The sequence below is a fragment of the Vitis vinifera genome, chromosome 3, assembly GCF_030704535.1.
Source record: "Vitis vinifera cultivar Pinot Noir 40024 chromosome 3, ASM3070453v1".
Lineage (NCBI taxonomy): Eukaryota > Viridiplantae > Streptophyta > Magnoliopsida > Vitales > Vitaceae > Vitis > Vitis vinifera.
Genome location: NC_081807.1, coordinates 17,021,294 through 17,044,231, shown reverse-complemented (window position 1 = coordinate 17,044,231; position 22,938 = coordinate 17,021,294). Strand labels below are relative to the sequence as shown.

The 22,938-nt window shown below is 35.4% G+C and overlaps 1 protein-coding gene across 1 annotated transcript in view; it reads left to right on the top strand.

Moving 5' to 3' along the window:
• Positions 1-22,720, top strand: part of LOC100241864 (guanosine nucleotide diphosphate dissociation inhibitor At5g09550) — a 28,098-nt gene extending 5,378 nt beyond the window's left edge. Inside the window, exons 4-13 of the mRNA XM_002268841.4 lie at positions 694-801; positions 939-1,111; positions 2,469-2,580; positions 17,536-17,616; positions 17,697-17,759; positions 19,490-19,591; positions 19,732-19,856; positions 20,414-20,624; positions 21,414-21,488; positions 22,387-22,720. Coding sequence (XP_002268877.1) covers positions 694-801; positions 939-1,111; positions 2,469-2,580; positions 17,536-17,616; positions 17,697-17,759; positions 19,490-19,591; positions 19,732-19,856; positions 20,414-20,624; positions 21,414-21,488; positions 22,387-22,440 — 1,104 coding nt within the window. The 3' untranslated portion in view covers positions 22,441-22,720. The remainder of the gene's footprint in view (positions 1-693; positions 802-938; positions 1,112-2,468; positions 2,581-17,535; positions 17,617-17,696; positions 17,760-19,489; positions 19,592-19,731; positions 19,857-20,413; positions 20,625-21,413; positions 21,489-22,386) is intronic.
• Positions 22,721-22,938: the final 218 nt, after the last annotated feature.

Here is a 22,938-nt window from a genome sequence, read left to right as displayed (position 1 = left end):
ATGTATATCAAGCCAACTTAGGATAAAACCTTTAAAAAATTCAGATTCTTCTTTAAAATATTTTCTTCCAAAAGGAATTTTGAAGGAACTAGAAGTTGTGACTTCAGGAAGTTCAGACACTTTCCAACAAACAAGAACCTGTGGTTGAAGATATCACGTGAAGGACTTTTCTGCACAGTTAGGATAAATGTTCTATAGTGAGGCTCAATTAGGCCTGCTGTAACTTGACTTTTTTTATTTAACTTACTGAGCCAAGAGGAAGGTAAAGACACTTACACCCCACATGTTTGCTGCTCTACTCATCAAATTGCAGGGAATTGATTTGGGTTCAAGTTAGCTATTCTTATTAATTACTGTGTGGAAAGAGCTTGCACCAAGGAATTTTCAAAGATTTATGTAATTTAACAGAAGTTGAGTCTTAGTTTCATATAAAAGATGGGGAATCTTGATATTATACATAAATGCCTGGTGTCTCTGTCTGTAATCACAAACCCAGTAGCATCAAACTCAAAGACACAAGACATAACCTTATTAAGTTGGCTAATTGAATAATCACCATGATCAATATGAGTTTGCCCTGTTTTTCTTAGACGATAGTTGCTGTCTTGGCAACATATTATCCAACCAAATGTGCCACTAGTTCATTTTCTGTGCACATCTATGCTGAAATTCTTTTTCTATGTACTCTGATAGTTCATGATGGCCAATGGTGGTTTGGTCCGTGTTCTCATCCACACTGATGTTACTAAGTACCTAAATTTCAAGGCCGTGGATGGTAGTTTTGTGTACAACAAGGGAAAGGTATGCTGTTGTTCACACTAAAATTTCTTTTTCTTTTCTTAAGTCTGGTCACATGAATTTAATTCTTGGTACATTATTTTTACACTTTAAAACTAACATCAGTCTTATAATTGAATATGCATAAATCTTGTTCTCAGATATACAAAGTTCCAGCAACTGATGTTGAAGCACTGAAATCCCCATTGATGGGACTGTTTGAAAAGCGCCGAGCTCGGAAGTTCTTCATTTATGTCCAAGACTATGAGGAGAATGATCCAAAATCTCATGAAGGGATGGATTTAAACAAAGTCACAGCAAGAGATCTTATCTCGTATACATCTCATCCTTATTTCTTTTTTTCCCTTACTGCACAGTTGACTCAAGCTCATGTCAGGAATTGCACTGATTGTTACTTTTCTGAAAAGAGTTGGAAGTTTGCGTTGTCTTCATTTACACTGTCCCCTTTTTCTTCCAGTAGCATAGTACATATAATTATTCCAACAACAGTAAAGAAATGGAAGCACCAGTTGATGGATTTATTATGCAGATCACATACAAAAATTTTGCATGGCTGCAGGAATTTTAACCATTTGATCTGCAGCTTGTTTGTTTGTTTGTTGTTTTTCCTGATTGTTCACTATATTTCTCAAACCAGCTAAATAATTTTGATTGAAATCCTATTGTTGAAATAATGAAATCAAGAATTTTTTTGTTACATATGGCCTACTAAATGGAATACACTAATCTGTGGCTCTGAATTTGTTCACGACAGCAACATGTCATTGATTACTAGAACTTTATAAAGGGGTGCTATTAAGATGAACCAAACCCAACTGGCAGCTATTGATTATGAATTTTATTTTAGGATAGACCATAAAGCACCATGCTAAGTGTTAAGCATTTTATCATGTTTTGGTTCTAATATGGTGATCCAAAGGGGAGCACTTCTCTCACCACATTAACATCTACTTCTATTTTATTCGTCTGCTGGTACTTGGTGCTTCTTTTTTACTTTATTTTGTTTTCTTTTCATTTTTTTCATCCAGTCCCTATTTAGTTGGGTTAGTGTTCATTTGGAGTGATCAGAAGCAACAAATAATAGATTGTGCATTTCAAAAAAAGAACTATCATTCTTTCTCTATCCATTTTATCAATTTCCCTGGCCTATACAAGTTGTAGAGTAAAGTTTGTCAATGGGAAGAAATAGCCATCCCTCCTTCACTATCAATGCCACCTATTCATTTAGATATTGTGCCATAAGTGAGTTTCACACAAGAATCAAGGAAGAATAAAGACTCAAAAGGGGAAAAAAAAGTGCTAGTTTTTGCTTCAATCAGCAGCTTATAATCCTGTAGTATCATACCATTAACATTGACTTTGAAATTTTTGTTACCTTTTAATTACTGAAAGTAGATAACGCTATTCGATATATATATATATATATATATATGTATATATGTATGTATGTATGTATGTATGAATGTATGGATGGATGGATGTATGGATGTAATAATAATGCCTTTTTTCTCTCTTATTCTTAAAATGTATGCAAATAATTAATGGATACTTGGAAAATAAAAACAAGTTATGACTGTGATCATATTTTGCATTTGATTGCTTTCTCCATTTAGCAATGTGAATTACAGATTTCATAGTTTAATGCATGAAGTTTCTCCCTTTTGACATAGAAAATATGGGCTGGAGGATGATACAATTGACTTCATTGGTCACTCATTGGCACTTCATAGTGATGATAGTTACTTGGATGAGCCAGCTATGGAATTTGTAAAGAGAATGAAGGTGAAAATAGTATTCCTGCATACTTTTGAATTGATGTTGATAAATGTTTCTACTGTATTCATTCGTTGAGTGTTATTTGTTCTTAAGTAATTTTCTTGGACAGTTCATCAAATCCATGTAGTGGCTGCTTGGTTGGTCTGATTTATAAAATATACTCATATTATTATAGCAGCATGATTTTAGTTTGTTACTGGCTGGGAATATAATTGAAATTTCCCATATATTGTAGTTCATGGTTGTTCTATTAATTTTGTACTTCTGTCAAGCTGTCAATTAAGAGAGTTTAAATAGTTTATTTAACACAAATTTCTCAGAATAGTAGTTTGTTTGCATAATGGGATTGTTAGGATTGTTCAGGAATAAACCTACAATATTAGTGACTATACACCTTATGAATTTGCATCCTATACTTGTGAGAGAAGTCGTATTGAGCTTAAAATTTTATGTTCTTCACTTACAACTTTTATCTAATTTCAAGCATTGATGATAGTTACTAGGTCCAGGAATTTTGTTTATGGCTCATCTGGTTGGTTTTATTTAACCCAGAAGACACCAGGTTTTACTGAATGGCACCACATATTGGTGGCTCCCTGATGGTGGGTGATCAAGATCACAAGAGATAAAGCATGGTCCATTTACATTTTTATAGCACTAAATTTGGTGATTCAAAACTTTGTTCTAATTTCTTACATTGTTTTCTAAATTTGGAAGGCAATAGAAAAGGTAATGAATTGAATCCTGATCCCCAGAAAGAGAAATAAAACTAACAAACTGAGGCATAACTAGTTATGGAGTTTTAGACCAAAAAGTGTTACAACTGTTGTAACACATTGAATGAAACCAGTGGAAATAGGAAATAAATAGTGTTATGCCCTTTCATGATTTTTCCTTGTCAAGGATGCCTTTGAAACTAAAATAGTTTTTATATAAATATTTTCTGCATGTTGAAGATCATTTTATGTAAACCTTACTTGATGAAAAGAAATATAGTATCACATTAAAGAATTATACATGGGCTTGGGATAACAAAGATTTTTAGAATTTTGTTCAAGAACTCATGAGATCTCAAATTTGAAATGCATTTGATATGGTACATAACTCATGTTGAGGGCTCTGGAAATCCAAAATAAGAGTAAAGTTGATAACTAGTTTAAGTGTTTGCAAGAAAAAAGAAATGATTCTCTTTTCTTACTTTTCCTTTTGTCATTTCATTACCCTCTATATGGTTAGTTTATCATTCCGTAAAGAATGAAGCAGTAAAAAAAAAATTACTAGATCAATGTCTCTGACTCTTGAAGGACAGATTAGATTTCTAGAATCCAATAAATTCTTACCTGAAGACTTCTTTCTTGCTTTCTTAATTCATCATTTCATCTTATATAGGTTTCTTTTAAATCCTATGGATCATTAGGGCAGGATCCATCTTTTGTACTTGTATTTTCAGGTTATCACCTATGTGATAATTTTTCTGTTTAGTGCCCTTGGCTGTTTTTTTTTTGTTTAAGCATAATATTAATTGTTGAATACCTTGATCAGATTTCTAATTTAAATTAATCCTGCCTTAATTAATTGCTGGATTAGTTACCATTGTTGTCTTATTTTGAAAAATCCATGTGGCCTAATCATTTCAAGCCTTGTATAAACTTTTGACATGTGGGCTTCATCATGGTATGATCAATTATTGAATATATCACGTTCCTAGGTCTTAGTGTCACATGATCAAGTTGTTTCTTTCTTGACTAACATGACACTAGGTGCACCTTGCCTCTAGGCCTTAATGTATGGTTTGTGGCATTTGCCACATACTTTTTCCCGTGCTCAATGTCTCCATATCTCTCCCTATGCCATAATGCTGAACATTTGGACTCAAATGCTTATCTAAAAGTAGATCCCCAAGTAACCTAAATGCCCATGGAACATGGCTTCCAGCTTGTGTTGGATACTAAGGGGGTCTCTCTTCCTTTACCCCCTAGGGAAGGTGACTTTATGTATGCTTGAGAAGGATTATTTTTTTAGAATATGCATGGCTTAGTGTTGACTAATCTAATTGAAGATACCGAGGAATTAACTGACTAATTTTCAAGATTTAATTGAAAATACCAAGCAACTAATTTCTTGATTTCTAGGATTATATAATTGTATAATTCCTTGATTTTCAAGATTGTATAGTTGTACATTTTTTGCTTTATTTTCTCTTGATTTTTAGGGTAAAGGATTTCTAGGAACTATTCAACTTTGTTTGTGTAATTTAGTTTCGTAATTTTGTAGGATTGTATACCATAAATATAATATCATTTTATAAAAAATGCAATGAATAAAATCATTCTTTTCCGCATAGTATTTGAATATGTTCAAGGTCTCTAAATTTTCTTCTAATTTTTTTTCCAATGTCTTTCATTGCCATCACCCTTTTTTACTTCTTTACTATTGATCTGTCTCTATTTCACTATGTCAAAAATCTCATAAAATCAAACCTTAAACACTACATTTTAGGACCAACTGTTGGCATCTTAGATCATGCAAAGCGGAAGCAAAATCAAACCAAAATTTGAAATTTTGGATTTAAAAGTCTTATCTTTAGGTTTAGATGTTCTTAAACCTTATTTTCCAAGGTTGGTGAAACTCTTAAAGATCTCATGTCTCTTCTAACCGAGGTAGCAACTATCAACCTTTTAAGATTACCTCTCTAATCCTTAAATCTTAAATCCACATATATTATGATCAATTAACATTCTTCTATCCACCAAGGATAGATGTCAAATTACATTAAAAGAATTACTATGATTATAGATTTCATGATAATGAATGCTTATGATCGTCTAAGGAGACGTACTATCTCATATCCATGAGAGATCATGGATAATCTATCGTGAATAGCTATTACTACTTGCTTAAACCACCAGTTACCTAATCTAGAAGGAATATATGATCCATTATGATCTCACTTGTAAGGTCAAAGTTATTGATGATTTAATCATTAGTGCAATATTCTCTTAAGGTTGAGAACCCATGTAATTTGGAAAAGTCATATCAACTCAATAGCTATTTATTTAAAACTCTCCATAGATCCTATTTAATATGTAATCATACACACTAGTACACATACCATGGGAAACCCATCTTGAAGACCAAGACTAGTCATCCCACCTCTTTGAAAGAGGTGCACTCTAACCTCTAATGCATTGTCCAATCCATAAACTAGTGGTGAACAACCTATCACCTTTCATGTACAATACAAGCAATATAAGCCTAAATGCTCATACAAGTGAATAAATACATAGGTAATACAAATAGGATAGCAAAACTTATATCAAATAAAATAATATATCAAGTATATTATATTATGTCTTTGCTTTTAAGGGTTTTATCCTAATACCAATCATCTACCAATGACTATGTGGTATGGTCTTAACATATGCACATGTTCTGAAAGGAAAAGCTAAACTCAATAACTTGATTGGACCAATGCTAAGTAAAGATGATCCCAAGTTCATTGTTTGGGGTGAGGAAGACACATTGATCATATCCTGGCTATGGAATATGATGTAACCCAAAACCAGTGGAGTGTGTATGCTCTTAACAGTAGGAGAGGAGTTCTCGAATTAGTGAAACAAACATATTCCAAGGTCAAAGTTGCTACTTAGATTTATAAGATAAAAGCTAAGATTCACTCTACAAAGAAAATTATTTTATCCATAATTGAATACTATAATATACTATGTGAAAAGAGATAAAAGGGAGAATCCTAATTTTTATTATTGAAAAACTATTAATAATACACATTGGACTTGGGTATATATACACATGTTAGTGGGACCCACAATACAATAAAGAAAGAAAAGAAAAAGTAAATAACTGAAATAACTGTACACTATCTAACACTCCCCCTCAAGCTGGAGCATATATTTTGTATGCACCAAGCTTGTTACAAATGTATTTAATTTTAGAACCTCTGAGAGATTTAGTAAAAATATCTACTAGTTGATCATTTTAATTGACAAAACTAGTCGCCACACAACTTGATGCGATCTTCTCTCTAATGAAGTGACAGTCAACTTCAATGTGTTTGGTCATTTCATGGAAGACTGGATTGGATGCAATATGGAAAGCAGCTTGGTTGTCACAGATGAGCTTCATCTGTTCATCCTTTCCAAATCTCAACTCCCGAAGAAGATGTTTCAGCCATATGAGTTCACATGTTGCTAGAGTCATAGCTCAATACTCGGCTTCAGCACTAGATCTGACCACTACATCTTGTTTCTTACTCTTCCAGGATATTAGATTACCTCTAATAAAAACACAATACCTGGAAGTGGAACGTTTATCTGTAGGTGAGCCAACCCAATCTGCATCTGTGTAACCAACAACCTAGGTATGACCTCTGTTCTCATACAAAACACCTTAGCCTAGTGTGCTTTTGATATATCGAAGAATGCGGATTACAGCATCCCAATGGCTATCACATGGTGACTATAGGAATTGACTAACAACACTTACAGGAAAAGAAATGTCTAGACGAGTAATGGTGAGGTAGTTCAGTTTACCTACAAGTCGCCGATATCTCCCAGGATCTCCTAAAGGCTCCCTCTGTCCTGGTATAAGTTTGACATTTTGATCCATAGGAGTGTCTACCGGTTTACAGTCAAACATACAGGTTTCTTCCAAGATGTCTAAAGCATACTTCCTTTGGGAAAGAACCACACCGAAACTGGATTGAGCTATCTCAATCCCTAAGAAATACTTGAGTTTCCCCAAGTCTTTAGTCTGAAAGTGGGTGAAAAGGTGTTGCTTTAGTTTCTGAATATCATTCTGATCACTACCTATAATGACGATGTCGTCCACATAAACTACCAGATAAATACACTGCCCTGAAGAGTTATGATGATAGAAAACGGAATGGTTTGCTGTACTGCGGAACATGCCAAACTCTTGAACAACAGAACTAAAACGGCTAAACCATGCTCGAAGAGATTGTTTCAAGCCATATAGAGAATGGCGTAACCTGCACACTAAACCAGACTCCCCCTGAGCAACAAAACCAGGTGGTTGCTCCATATAAACTTCCTCAACAAGATCCCCATGAAGGAAAGCATTTTTAATATCTAACTGATAAAGAGGCCAAGAATGCATAACAGCCATGGAGAGCAATAGACGAACAGAAGCTATCTGGGCAACAGGAGAGAAAGTGTCACCATAATCAGAACCATAAACCTGAGTATGACCTTTAGCAACTAAACGGGCCTTAAGGTGATCAACCTAACCATCAGGGCCAACCTTAACTGTGTACACCCAATGACAATCAACTGTAGATTTACTAGAGGGTAAAACAACAAGATCCCAAGTGCCATTGGAGTGTAAGGCAACCATTTCATCTACCATTGTTTGTCGCCAGCCTGGATGGGAAAGAGCCTCAGGGGTGCTCTTGGAAAGAGAAACAGAAGATATAAAGGAAACAAATGCAGAATAGGGTGAAATGGTAACTCAAAAAATTGTAAATGGGATGAGGATTACGAGTAGATCGATTACCTTTTCGAAGAGCAATGGGTAAGTCAGCAAAAGGGGGCAGAGCCGGGGCAGGAAAAACTGAAGGGATAAGAAGTGAGTCAGTAGGTACCTCGGCCAAAGAAGGAGGAACAGCAACATGATGACGGCGATGATAAACCTGAAGTGGGCAAGAAGGCATTGCATCAGGTGGGGAGATAATGGGAAGGAATAAGACTTCAAAAACAAGAAGAGACTCAAAGGTGGAGAAGAATGGTGAGTCCTCAAAGAAAGTGACATCAACGGAGAGAAAGTAGCGATGAGTCTCAGAGGAATAACAACGATAACCCTTTTGAAGTCTGGAATATCCCAAGAAGAGGCATTTTGTGGCTTTGGCAGAAAGTTTGTCCTGTCCAAGAGTGAGAATATGAACAAAGCAAGTACAACCAAAAATACGAGGAGGAAGGAAATAAAGTGGTTGGTCAGGGAAAAGAAGGGAATGAGGAATCTGATCGTGTAATACAGATGAGGGCATACGATTAATCAAATAACATGCTGTAAGAACAGCATCCCTCCAAAAACGAAAAGAAACATTACTATGCAGAATGAGAGTACGAGTTGTCTCAACAAGATGTCGATTCTTACGTTCAGCTACCCCATTTTGTTGAGGAGTATGAGCACAAGAAGACTGATGAAGGATCCCATGTTGGGACATAAATGGAGTAAATGGTGCAGAAAAATATTTTCTGGCATTGTCACTACGTAACACACGAATAGAAATATTGAACTAGGTTTGGATTTCAGAATAAAATTTCTGGAAAATAGAGAATAATTCAACTCAATTTTTTTATTAAAAATAACCAAGTACATCGAGAATAGTCATCAATGAAAGTGACAAAATACTGAAATCCTAAAGTAGACGCGGTCCGACAAGGACCCTAAACATCAGTGTGGACAAGTTCAAAAGGAGATTTTGCCCGATTATTCAAACGCTTTGGGAACGAGACAAGGTATGTTTCCTAAGCTGACAGGACTCACACGCAAACGACGACAAAGATGAAAAACGAGGGACCATTTTTTGGAACTTGGATAGACTAGGGTGGCCCAGGCAACTATGGATGAGGAGGGGAGCATCAGTGGAAATGCAAACTGTAGGAGTTGAAGGTGAGGTGATGTGATAGAGGCCTTGAGACTCACGTCCTATGCCAATCGTCTTCCCCGTACTCTAGTCCTGCAAGGTCACAAATTTATCAGAAAAAGTGATAGAACAATTAAGAGTGCGAGTTATTTTACTGATAAAAATAAGATTAAAAGGACACTCAGGGGCATAAAGGACAGAATGGAGAGGTAGGAAAGGGAGAGGATGAACTAAACCAAAACCTTTAACCATAGTTTGGGAACCATTAGCTAAAGTAACAGTACGTAAGGCAGATATGTGATCCTTATTACCAGATATGTGATCAGAAGTGCCAGAATCTAGAATCCAAGGTCCAAGAGAAGATGTGTGGGTAAGACAAGCAGAAGCATTACCAGTCTGGGCAACAGAAGCTGACTTGGTGGCCTGATAGCGGAGATAGTCATCATACTCACTGTTAGTGAGGGAAATACCCTGAGATGTGGAGGAACTGGGAGGCTGAGGTGGCTGAGGATCAGATGACTGGGCCACGTGGGCAGTACGGGGAGGCCGCCCATGTAATTGATAACACTGATCACGAGTGTGGCCAAGCTTATTGCAATAGGTGTAATGAGGACGTTGGCCTCTACCTTGGTTACCATTGCGTCCTCCTCGAGAGTTAGTTTGAGAAACTAATACAGAAGAATCTGAAGTGTTATCAGATGGCAAAGTCTGAGTGGAGGAGATATGGAGGAGGCAAGCAAACACATCATCTAAGGATGGAACGGAGGAACTGCCAAGAATCTGATTGCGGACGGTCTCAAGATCTGGACGGAGGCCAATAAGCGTAAGAACCATGAAGAACTTGTCAATCTGTGTTTGTTGATCCCTAACATCAGAGTAAGAGGCATCACGGTCAAGAATTCCTCCTTAAGAAAGACAATCTGACCAATATAAGTAGATAAATCCATGTCTTGTTATCTGACATTGACAATAGAAGAAGCCACCTTATAAAGACGTTGGATATCATTCATGTATAGCCCTTTCTCTTGATTCCAAAATTTAAAGCATGTTTTGTAGGCCCGAAGATGAAACAGAATCTTAGGATCAACTGATTGTCATAACACACTACATAATTATGCATCTATCTTCCTCCATTGTACTCTGTCAACCTCAGGGATATCCGCCTCCTGTGTAACAAGGTGATCCTCATAACCTTGACCCATAAACCAAAGGTCCACAGAGGTAGACCAGGACAAATAATTTTCACTGCCAACCAATTTCTCCGAAGTAATCATAGGAGATCTAGATATGACAGAGGAAAAAATGGAACTTTTAGTAGCCATATCTACTTATCTGGAGAACGAAATATGTTTAGATCGAAGAGAACCCTAATACGGCTTCGAATCGCCACTGAAAGAAGAAAAACCGAGGATCCGCGGCTATAAGAGACCAAATAGTAAAGAAAAACAAATGTGGCACTATTGGAAGGGTAGAAGAACACTTCCTAAGACATGTGCAGGGCTCAGGGTGGAGAGGAAGTCACCAGAGGTCACCGGAAAGGTTATTTAGAGGGCCGGCGGAGACAAAAAGCCCCAAAAAAATGCACTTGCAGGGCTCAAATGGCATAAGCACAGATGGAGGGTGGCTAGACGGCGTCAGGTGAGGCTGGAGGTGGAAGCATGTGGCCGGAAAGTTCTCCACGCGCCCTTACAAGCCGAAGCGTGAAATTCAAGCCGTTGGAGAAGAAACGCGCGTGGACGGTGCATGGTTGAGAATCTCCTTCCAATGCTTTGAAAAAACTTGAAGATCTCCTCCTTGCGCACCTAATGGTATGGTCGGTGTCGGAAAAGGACTTCGCCGGAAAAAGTCACCGGAAAAGTTGTCGGCGGTGAGGGTTTTCTGATGGCGATACGATTGATCGGAAAGCTTTAGGAGATGGGAAAGGTGACCGGAATGAAACACGGTTACTGAAAGATTTCCCATAATTGATTCACGGATAAACCGGAAATAATTAGGTTTTTTTTCTCCCTAAGCTCTGATACCATGTGAAAAAAGAGAAAATGGAGAATCCTTAATTTTTGTTATTGAAAAACTATTAATAATACACATTGGACTTGGGTATATATATACATGTTAGTGTGACCCACAATACAATAAGGAAAGAAAAGGAAAAGTAAATAATTGAAATAACTGTACACTATCTAACATACAATAATGTAATGAAAAGATTATGGTTTGAATTGGACTATCATTAAAATCTTAAAATGAAGAATAGTGAGGATATTGCTATGTTTCATAAGTTTATTGAAAGAGAGTTAATATTTGAATTCCTTAGATTTAACATAGAATATGATCAAGTAAATATTCAACTACTTGGGAAGGAATAACCGACATCCTTGAATGAGGTATGCTCTAATCCTTGAATGAGGTTTTCTCTATCATAAGGGCTGAAAAAAAAGAGAAGGAGCTTAATGTTGGACACTTCAAAAAGTGATGGGTCTATCTTTGTTGCTTCAGGCTCTTAAAGTGGTTTAATCCCTAGCATAAATTCTAGTAGAGGAGAGCATCCACGCAACCAAGTAACAAGGATAACTTTGGTGTACTCATTACAAGAAACCAAGGCATACAAAGCAGATGTGTCAAAAGTTACACGGGAAACCACAATCCCCCCACAGTAATGATAGAAATTGGAACCAATAGTAGTCCAAACAATATGGAGGCTAAGCAAATATGACACTTTTGGAAGAGTAACCCAACCATGAGAATTCAAATAGCTCAGAGTTTGAGGGACTCAAAAAGGAAGAGATTGAAAGATTTTGAAGGTTCCTCCCCTCTCTAGACAAGCCTAGCGCACCATATTCCCTGGCTAGATTAGGTAAGTACTTCATGACTAGTTCTTTGAGTGCCTAAAAAAAATTGTTGGCATGGAATTAGGTTATAAACTTGGGTGCTACAGACCACGTGAGCCATAACTCTCATCAATTCTCTTCATACAACTCATGTCCTGAAAACCAAAAAATCAACGTAGCTAATAGTAGTTTAGCTACTATGGCTGGACATGGGACTATTACCCCTCTTTCCCTAAAATCTGTACTGCATGTTTCTAAACTCTCCATAATCTCCTGTTAACTCATCAAGTTTCCAAAGATCTAAACTACAAAGTAACATTTTTCCCACCCCACTGTGTTTTTAGGACCTGGATATGGGAAGGATGATTGTCATGCTAGGAAATAGAAAGGGCTCTACTATCTTAATGTTAGGAGTGAAAATGGCGGTGGTTGCATACCTCTATCTCATCTTTCAAGTTTTTCATCAAATAAAGTCCAAATCTGGTTATATTATTTGTGTTTAGGACATCATCCTTTTCTTTGTTAAAAAACATGTTTCCTTTAATATTTCAAAGTTTGGATATTGATGACTTTCATTGTGAAGCTTGTTACTTGGCTAAACATCATCAAGTTCCTTTTCCTTTGAACAATAATACATTATCTTTTTCGCTTCACATTAATTCATATTAATGTTTGAAGATTCTCTCGAATTCCAAATATCATTGGAGCTCGTTGATTTGTTTCTTTTGTTGATAATTATTCTTGTGTCACTCAGTTATGCCTTTTGAAAAACAAATTTGATGTTAGTTCTATTTTCTTTACCTTTCACAAGATGATTAGTACCATTTTCATGTTTAAATAAAGGGCATCAGATCTAAAAACCAAAAATAATACTTTAACTTGATCTAATCCTCTTACCTAGATAGAGAATGAATAAAACACAATTCATCAAGTACAAATACTCCACAATAGAATAGAGTCTCAAAATGAAAAAATCATCACCTTCTCAAGGGAACCTATGCCTTGTTATTTGAGAAAAAAGTGCCTAAATCATATTCAAGGGAACAATATTAATTGTTGCTTACTTAATCAGTCGGTTATCTTTGAAAGTGTTGAGAAACAAAGCCGTACTAAATATTCTCTCTAAATTCTTTCCTAATTTTCATGGGTTAATGACATCCATAATAAGGTATTCAAATATGTCTCCTTTATCTATATTCATACTCAAATTCATGATAAACTTGATTATCAAGTTCTTAAATATGTGTTCATTGGTTAATCACCAACAAAAAGAGGGTATAAATGTTATCACCCTACTAAGAAATTTTTTCATTTCTATGGATGTCACTTTTACTATGAACCAATGTTTCTTTACTAATCCTCATCTTTAGGGGGAATCTTTATCATTAAATGAAGATAAGGCTAACTTAAGCTTTCTTTATTTGCCAAATTCATCCCTTACAACTCCTCCCGTAGTTACCAAATCTACTTCTACAAGGGTTGACACTTTTGAACCTAAGGACGACAATAAGAAAAGGATAGAATTACTACCGTGCCACTACAAGTCTACTCAAGAAGAAGATTGTTGAACCTTGTTTTAGTGCAAACCCAAGAATCAGAACTCCGTGATAGGTATTGAATCTAACCCCACTCATTGTCTTTTGTCACCAATGTTTGAAGACCTAAATTTGCTAATAGCTCTTAGGAAAAGAGTTAGAAAAAGAACCCAACACTTTTGTTTCTAAATCTATATCTTTTGATAGATTATCCTCACAACACCTAGCCTTCATTACCTAATTAAATCTTATTAAAATTCCATTAATTGTTGAAAAGGTACTTAGGAAACAAGAACTAGAGGAAAGCTAAGGGTAAGAGGATGAGTGCTCTTGAAAAAAATTAAGATCTGGGAGATTGTTGAATTATCCAAAAAGAAAAAACTAGTGGGGCATAAGTGGGTGTTGATTGTAAAATATAAGGTAGATGGAACCTTGGAAAGATATCCTTAGCAACTAATCTTGGTTGGTCTCTACAGCAGTTTGATGTCCAGAACACTTTCTTACATGGTGACTTAGAAGAAAAGATCTACATGAAAGCACCTTCAGTGTTCAGTGATAGATTCAAGGGTAATGAACTATGCAAATTGCAAAAGATATTATATGGCCTAAAATATCTCCTAGAGTATGGTTTGGAAGATTTTCTAAGGTTATAGGACACTGGAAGTTTTGACAAAATTGAGGAGATCGTGTTCTCTTTATCAAAAAACCGACAATTAGTAAAATCACAGCCTTGGTTGTTTATGTGGATCATATAATTGTATAGAGGATAATATTGAAGAAATAAACAAACTTAAGAGACGGTTGGCTAGAGAATTTGAGATAGAAGACTTGGGCAAGCTCAAATATTTATTGGAAATTGAAATGGCTCATTCATGTAATGGTAATTTCATTTCCCAACAAAAGTATATCCTTGATATTCTCAAAGAAATTAGGGTGTTTGGATGCAAACTTCTTGACACGCCTATTGAGCAAAATCATAAGCTTGGAGAAGCATTAGAACATGCAATTGTAAATCGGTACAATTACCAAGGGCTAGCTGGGAGATTCATCTATTTAGGCTTGATATAGCCTATGTAGTGAGTGTAGTGAGGAAGTTCATGCACTCCTTTGAAGAGGCTCACTTACAAGCTACACACAAAATTCTGCAATACCTAAAATCCACTCTATATAAAAGAATACTCTTCAAGAAAAATAAAGAGTTAAGTTTGGAAGCTTACACTAACACAGACTAACCGGATAAGTTGTAGACCATTGATCAACCTCTGGGTATTGTACTATTCTTGGAGGAAATTTGGTGACATGGAAATGTAAGAAATAAATTGTAGTTGTTAGGTCTAACGATAAAGTAGAGTTCAAAGCAATGACATTAGGAATTTGTGAACTAATTTAGCTAAAAATAATTCTTGGTGATCTAGGAATGAAATTGAAGGGAAATATAAAGTTATATTGTAATAATATATAAACAATCAATATTGTTTACAAACCAGTTCAACATGATTGTACAAACATGTTGAAGTGGATATCTAGATAATGGATTGATTTGTATTGCTTATGTTTCAACGGATGGGCAACTTGTTAATATCTTAAGGTCTATCAAGTCACTCATTTCAAGAGATAACTAGCATGTTATAGAATCTACTCACTTGCTTAAATTCTTATCTCTTCAATATTAGGAACTTGTCTTGGGTGCTTGATGGCATCAGAGTCATGGAAATGGTCATTGATTTTATTTTAAGACTTCATCTATCTTAGGAGTAATGGTTTTCATAGACATGATCTGGAGAAACCCATTTCAATTAGAGGAAAAGGCATTTGAGGGTAGGATTTCTAGTGATTTCTCAATTAGGGTTGTAAATCCATGAATAGACTCTAGATTACGTTTTGAAATGAGTTCAATATTCAAATCTATGCCATCCTAATATCCCCAAGATAATACTATTAATAGTGAAGAGGTACACTTAAGCTACTGAGTAGATATTTGATTGAAAATATTAGGGAATTAACTTTCTAATTTCTTGGATTTTATAGTTATATAATTTCTTGATTTTTGAGATTATATTGTTGTATATTTCCTATTTTATTTTTCCTAATTTGTAGGGTAGAGGATTTCTAGGAATTAGTCAACTTTCTTTGTGTAATTTAGTTTCCTAATTCCATAGGATAATACACTATTGATATTGTATCAGTTTGTCAGGAATGCAATGAATAAAATCATTCTTTTCTGCTTTTTGATATTGAAGCTTATGGGATGCAAATATGGGTAATAGGCACAACCAAAGATCCAAACATAACTATGGCTTGGCAGCTTTAGATATAATTCTCCCAAGGTGATCGGAAGTAGAGGATGAGTGTGGAAAGATGATTTATAAGGTAATTAATATGATTCATTAGTAGTACGAGCTTCATGCCAGAATTTCAAGGGCAGTGATGCTTGAGTAAGCAATGGAAAAACGGTCTGAATGATATGTCAATGCTTGTTCTCTGCTTTACCATGCTGCTCGTGAGTATGCAGGCAAGGAGGGTGATAGGCTATGCCATGTTGGTTATGGTAATAGGTGAATGACCAATATTCATCATCCCAATTTGTTTGGACAGTTTTGATCTTTTGATTCAGATGCAACTCAACATAGGCTTTAACAAAATAAAAATTTGACCATTACAAGAAAGAATAAATGTTTCCTCCAAAAAAATTGTTGCTAAATGATCTTCTATGCTCTCTCAAAGCTATCACTCCTGACATAACCCTCTTAAGACTAATATGTCTGTCAGATCAGAAGCAGGGCTCAAGGAATCTGAATTGGACTTGGTGCATCTTGGTGATTGAGTTAGTCCTCCCACCATTAGGTACCTTAGGACTGAGTTATAGGTCTTCATTTGGTGGTTAAAATTAAGAGGCTTGTCAAGGCTAGCTTGACATGCATAGAGCTTGCCACAGCCAGAATAAGATCAAAGGGCGCCTCTGTGTCCTTTTGACATGTGTAATCTCCAAAGGCTTCTATGTCACCATGGTGTCATTAATGTGACAGTTACCTGTTTACAGAACTACAAAATAAAAATTCCCTCTCTTAAGATCTCACTAATTTTTCACTCTCCTTTCTTTTGATACATCCTTTCTTATACAAGACTAGTGCCACGCTTTCCAAAACCCTCGCACCGATCATTTTGCTCGACTCTTCTCTCCAACTTTGACACCTCACCATCCCCCAGGTCTAATCTCCTACATTTAAGAACCCTACATCAATGCTATCTCAAACTTAAGCCTTGCTGAATTCATTATGCTGATGCCTATTCTATTGAGGTGTTATCCCAGAATTTTTAATTACTGATTTTATAAGAGTGGTTGATAAACTGGTTTGAGTATCACTTCTTTGAAAAGAAAATTCAATTAATGAAGAAAGATATAGCTCAATAATTGGTCTGTGACAGAAAATATATGATTTGCAAACTTTAATTCAATGGGGAGTGAAGATTTTGTAAGTATCATACTGTTTTATGACATATTCAAATGAAGTTATGTCAAGGATTTTCTACTTGCTAATTATCAATAGGAAGAAATATCACACATACTTAGGAAATACTCCCACCAGTGAGGCAACTGACTATTCTTTTCCTTTAATAATTAAAGATCAGATGAAGGGTAGTTATGGCTCATATATTTGTTCAGTTTTTTTTTTTTTTTTTTGTTCTTCTTCTTCTTTTAATTCTCTCCTATTTTTCTCATTGATGAAAGTTAAGATAATAATTACATTATTTTCAGCAAAACACAGGCCTTGTGAAAGAAAAAGAATTTCTAACCATCAAGCCTTGTGGCCAAATCAAATAACTCTACTTCTTCTTTAAAAGGATTCTTTTAACACTTCCACTTGCTTTTGATACTTAATTAGTTCATGAGATTTTGTTGTTCCTTTATGTTGACTTAATTGGAAGTGAATTTATTAGTTCACTAATTCTTTTTCACTTATGCTTTATAAAGCTCTATGCAGAGTCCTTGGCACGCTTTCAAGGAGGATCTCCCTATATCTATCCAATGTATGGATTGGGGGAATTGCCTCAGGTTTGTTTTCATCTGTAATTTTGTGTATATGTAGGGAGCTATATTGATTTGCTTCACATGGTTTTTGTTGTTACTGGCAGGCATTTGCACGTTTAAGTGCTGTTTATGGTGGCACTTACATGCTCAACAAGCCTGAATGTAAGGTAAATTTATCACTTTACTTTGTTGTCATGAAAGTCTTACCCAGCTATATAAGGTGCTACCATAAAAGCTTGTGAGGCTTACACTCAGGCAAGCTGTAGAAAAATGTCTTGAGACTCAGCCTTTGGGACTTATCCCGTAGGCTTGAGGTTCTCAGTCGTGTCTTTAGAAAGTCACTGGGGACTTTTAAATTAGGCTTATGTCTTTTCTTCTACCGAGTATAATGCACCATCTGGTTTATATGCACACATTCCTTTCTTAGGGTTTTGGGAGGTTGGTTTTAGCTCAAAATTCAGAAATGGAATGCAGCCAATGTGATTGTTAGGGTGGGCACCCTATAGTTTTGCATTGCATAGGCATGCACTCAATCACATTTGTTTGTGATAAAAATGTTCAGTCAGCCAATTTTCTTTCTCACTAGAGGGATTTTTAATCATTTCTTAAAATTATAGTCGGTTCAGCTTATTAAGATGGGATTTGGTAGGAGGAACATGCTGGTTGAAGATTGTGGTTCTTGGGATGCCTTCCAAGAGTGTTTGGTAGGACAATATTGAGTCCTAGGCATACAGGGATACTGGGATTATGGCTTTGGTTAGCCATTGTATCAACAAGCACGCATCATTGCTTTGTTTATCTTGCAAGTGTCAATGCATTTAGATTAGGCAGATATATTGACTAAGGGAATGTTTTCTAGGGTACTGAACCTAGTGATCAAGCCTCTTTGGCTTTGTTTGGTAATTGTTTTTTAAAATAGTTTTTTTTGTTTTCCAAAGCACAAAAAATAGAACAACATGTTTGACAATTAGATTACAGAAAACAAGGTGTTTTCCTAAAACATTTGTTAGTTGTTTTCACTTGTTGTTTGAGAGTTGTTTTAAAAAATAATTATACAAATATGGAGAATGATTAAAAATAATACAATAAATATACAAAGTTATTTTTAAAACATATTTAAAAATAGAAAACTAGTAAAGAACATTTCAGGTCCACAAACAGACTTTTATTCCATAAAACATTATAATTTTCAAAACTGTTTTTGAAAGCACTTCCCAATAGAGCCATAATTTTTGTTTTAAAAACACTCCTTTTTATCATAAAGGACTTGTCCCTCCGCACATATTCTGTTTCTAGCAAGCACTAAAATAGGTAGCTCTATTGTGGATGGTGGAGAGATTTTTTTCCTTTTCATTCATTCTTTTGACCAACCAATATAATGGGGTTTTAGGTTAAAGAATTTTCTTTTTTTTTTCTTTTTTCTTTTTCTTTATTTTGAGGGAATCATTGGTGCTTTTCTCATTGTTTGTGGTCCAATATGTTTGAGTCACAGTATCTCTATATTTCTTGCCTATCTTGAACTTTCTCCCACTTAAAGTAAGGACCCATCCTAGCTTTTCTTAGGAAACATTTGTTCAGAACCAGCCATCTAAGGGTTTGTAATCTTCATGGAGATCATTGGGGCAAGGACCAAACACCTAAGGAGTTGACTAGCATCATTGTTTATTTTATCGCAAACCCCTAATTGCTATAGTTTCTTAACAAATCAAAATTAAATTATGGTTTTTTTTTTTCCTTTTTTGTCCCCTTTTTGTGCCTATTGCTACCTTTGACTGGCTCATCAATTGGGTGATCTCAAAGAAAATAACCTGTTGTTCATTGTTTTTTGCTACTGGGGCAGTCTTTTAATGGCTTGTAAGGGAACCTTCTATTCATGTCTCATACTTTGGATAAACAGGTGGAGTTTGATGAAAATGGAAAAGCTTTCGGTGTGACATCTGAAGGGGAAACTGCTAAATGCAAGAAGGTTGTTTGTGATCCATCATATTTACCTGATAAGGTAACCTCAAACACCTTTTGAGATGGTGTGAACTCCATGAAGTTGCTTAACTGGTTGATTCTGCAACTGTGACATTGCATTCTCAAACCAAATTAAGGCTCCTAAAAGTGAAAAATGTGAATTGTTATTAAATGGAACAGGTTCAAAAAGTCGGAAAAGTTGCACGTGCTATATGTATAATGAGCCATTCCATTCCAGACACAAATGACTCTCACTCAGTCCAGGTTATTCTTCCACAAAAGCAACTTGGTCGTAAGTCAGATATGTAAGTATGCTGAATGTTCTTGCTGAACTCTTTTATTTGCTCTACTGTTAAGACACAAATGTTGAAAGGCCAGTACATGTATAATTTCTATATCTAGAGGTAGCTTTGTTACGTACATAATCATAATTTGTATGATCCAACATCTTTTCATCTGTCCACTGGAAGTAAGATATCTAATTTTGTGTGCAAAAAATTTTTTTTTTATAAATTAAATCATCAATTGGATATTGAAAATCTGTCAGTAGATTGTTCTTCCGTAATAACAGAAAACTAGAAAGGAACCATGTTTTCTTTCTTCTCTCCGTTTCCTGTGATTTAATATGAAAGATGAAACTAATTTCAAAACTCAGGAAATGCTCCAACCTTACATCTGACAAAGAGGCCATAAATGATAGCATCCTCTTCACTGCCTTTGCGTCAGTTAAATATGCTAATGACACCTTATCAGAGCATAAATCTGGATGAGAAAATAAAATAGGAAAGCAGATTTTTATGATTTAAAATCCTGAATCCAGCTGAGTTCAAATATACTCTTCTTAAGTCTATGAATACTGCAGGTACCTGTTCTGTTGCTCCTATTCTCACAATGTGGCTCCAAAAGGGAAATACATTGCTTTTGTCACAACTGAGGCAGAGACAGATCAACCTGAGGTAGAATTGAAGCGTGGTGTAGATTTACTTGGACCTGTAGACGAGATATTCTATGAAACTTATGACAGATTTGAACCTAAAAACGACCATGAAGTTGACCATTGCTTCATATCTACTGTAAGTGGAGAGCTGTGTCTTTCCTGTGCTTCTCTATTTTATATGGTTGAAATTTTGATTGTGGCACTTATAAATCAAATTGACTTGATAGAGTAAAACTTGAGGGAAATGTGCCACATTGTTTCTGTTTTCTTTATAACATGAGATTTTTTTTATCCTTTCAGTTTTAACCTTTTAGCAAATTATTAGTTTATTTGTTAAAGAAAAAAAAACACAAATATTCATCAACCTACATGAATCATTGTGCTATCTTGTCTTGAAATCTTCGATAACTAATGGGTTTTCCATTCAAGTAAAATAGATAATAAAAGGCTTGTTTTCTGGGCATTTTAGTGAGATCTTGGTACCCAACACTGACTAATTTTCTCCTTTGTCTTTGGATGGATGCAACTGCGAGTAGGATACTAGATAGCAGATAAAAACAGTGTCTAAGCTCCCAGAAAACCTTGAACCCAGGTTTAAGGCATTGATTCATTTTCTTTTTCAGTGACCAATTTGGTTAGAAGTATTTTAGTTTTATATTTATATATTTACACATTTTCAGAAATTTGTTCACCTAATACAAAGATAAAATTGCATGTCACTTTAGAAATCCACAAAGGCAATACTCCATCATGGTTTCTCATTTTCCTGTAAATGATGTGAAAAAATTTTGGTTTTCCCTTGTTAACATATTGGAATTCATTCCTAAGTTATGGTAGCCCCATTGAACAAATAAGTGTAATAGTTTCTGTTGTCTGAGAATTTATTATCCACCATTCAGATATTGAAGTTTTCAATCACTTGCAGAGTTATGATGCAACAACACACTTCGAGTCCACTGTAAAAAATGTGATTGCCATGTACAGTAAGATAACTGGAGAGGTAAATTCTTCTGCTATCATTTGGTTAACCAAATTGCATATTTCATTATATTAACATTATTAAAAATTTCCTGATAGATTTCGAAGTGCATAAAAGGAAGAATCACAAGTGACTTAGAATGCAAGTTTAGACGTGGCATGGAATTTAGAATAAGTTTCTTACATTTTGATGCTGACATGAATTTGAAAATTTTGTTGGATACTTTGCTCTTTGCAAACATTTTGTATTCACATAGGAAATAAGCTCTAAGAACAATTCAGTAAACACCTGCCACAAATCTCATCTTGCCATGAATCTGAGTATTGAAATACTCAAACCCCATTGCTGTAATTGGCATCTGTTCCAAGAGAAGAATCCTTGGTTTATTCTGAAAGACTCTTTGCATCTACTATAGACATGATTTGTCTCGGCTCTATCCCATGAAAATGGTACTAGACATTGCCATAGGAATGTAGAGTTGTTGAGATCCCATTGGACAATAGTAGACCATAAAGTTCAACAGCCTGGAAATTGTTGAGTGCAGTACTTTCAATTGATTCCAAGATACTTGGCTTTGTAAGACAGCTTGGATAACAAGAAAAGACACAAGCAAGATATTCTAAAAAAAATTGCTTTAAAATCTTTCATTGGAGACTGCATTGTTGGGTGACTTGTGGAATGAATAAGAGTACAGAGTCCTCACAATTTAGTCGGTTTCCCATGGGAGCATTCTACTTTATCTTCTGCTGCACTGACAGACTAGAAAACTACATACATCTCAGATTTTCAGGCATTATTTCCTTTCTACAGCAGATATTGCTTTTCCTTTTCCAGATACACTGTCTCTTTGGGCACAGAAAAACTAAATCAATCACATATGACTGATTTATGAAAAATTTTCTGCTATAATATGGTCCAGGAGCTCGATCTTACTGTGGACCTGAGTGCTGCAAGTGCTGCTACTGGAGAATGAAATTCCTTCAATGTCTTCATATTCTATTAGCTCTAACAATGCCCTGGCCTTCTTTCTTTGCTGATTTTTTTGTTTTTATTTTTCTTCTTTTTAATATATATTTATATCATTCCTTGTCAGGGATTTGTTATCAATCATTGGATACTCTTATTTAGCTAACTTGTTACTGAACCAGCATTACAGAACCCCATTGTTTCCTTCCTGGTCCAGCTAAAGTTTCTCAACTGAGTGGCATGATTTGTATGTGCATTGATCTCTCAATAAAATTAAACTTTGTTTCTCCGGGTGTAAGTTAAAGGGCTTTACCATTAGTCATCATGAAATTCCATAGATTTAAATTTTGAGAGGAGATTAATTGCAGTTATTACTAAGTCTTTGGCTATTTCTCAGCAAAGAGTTCAAAATATCAATATACCAAATAGGTGTTTGGCTTGGACTACATAAGAAGCTGTATGTGACCATTTTACAGTCAAATTGAGGAGTCTTGTTTGCTAGTTC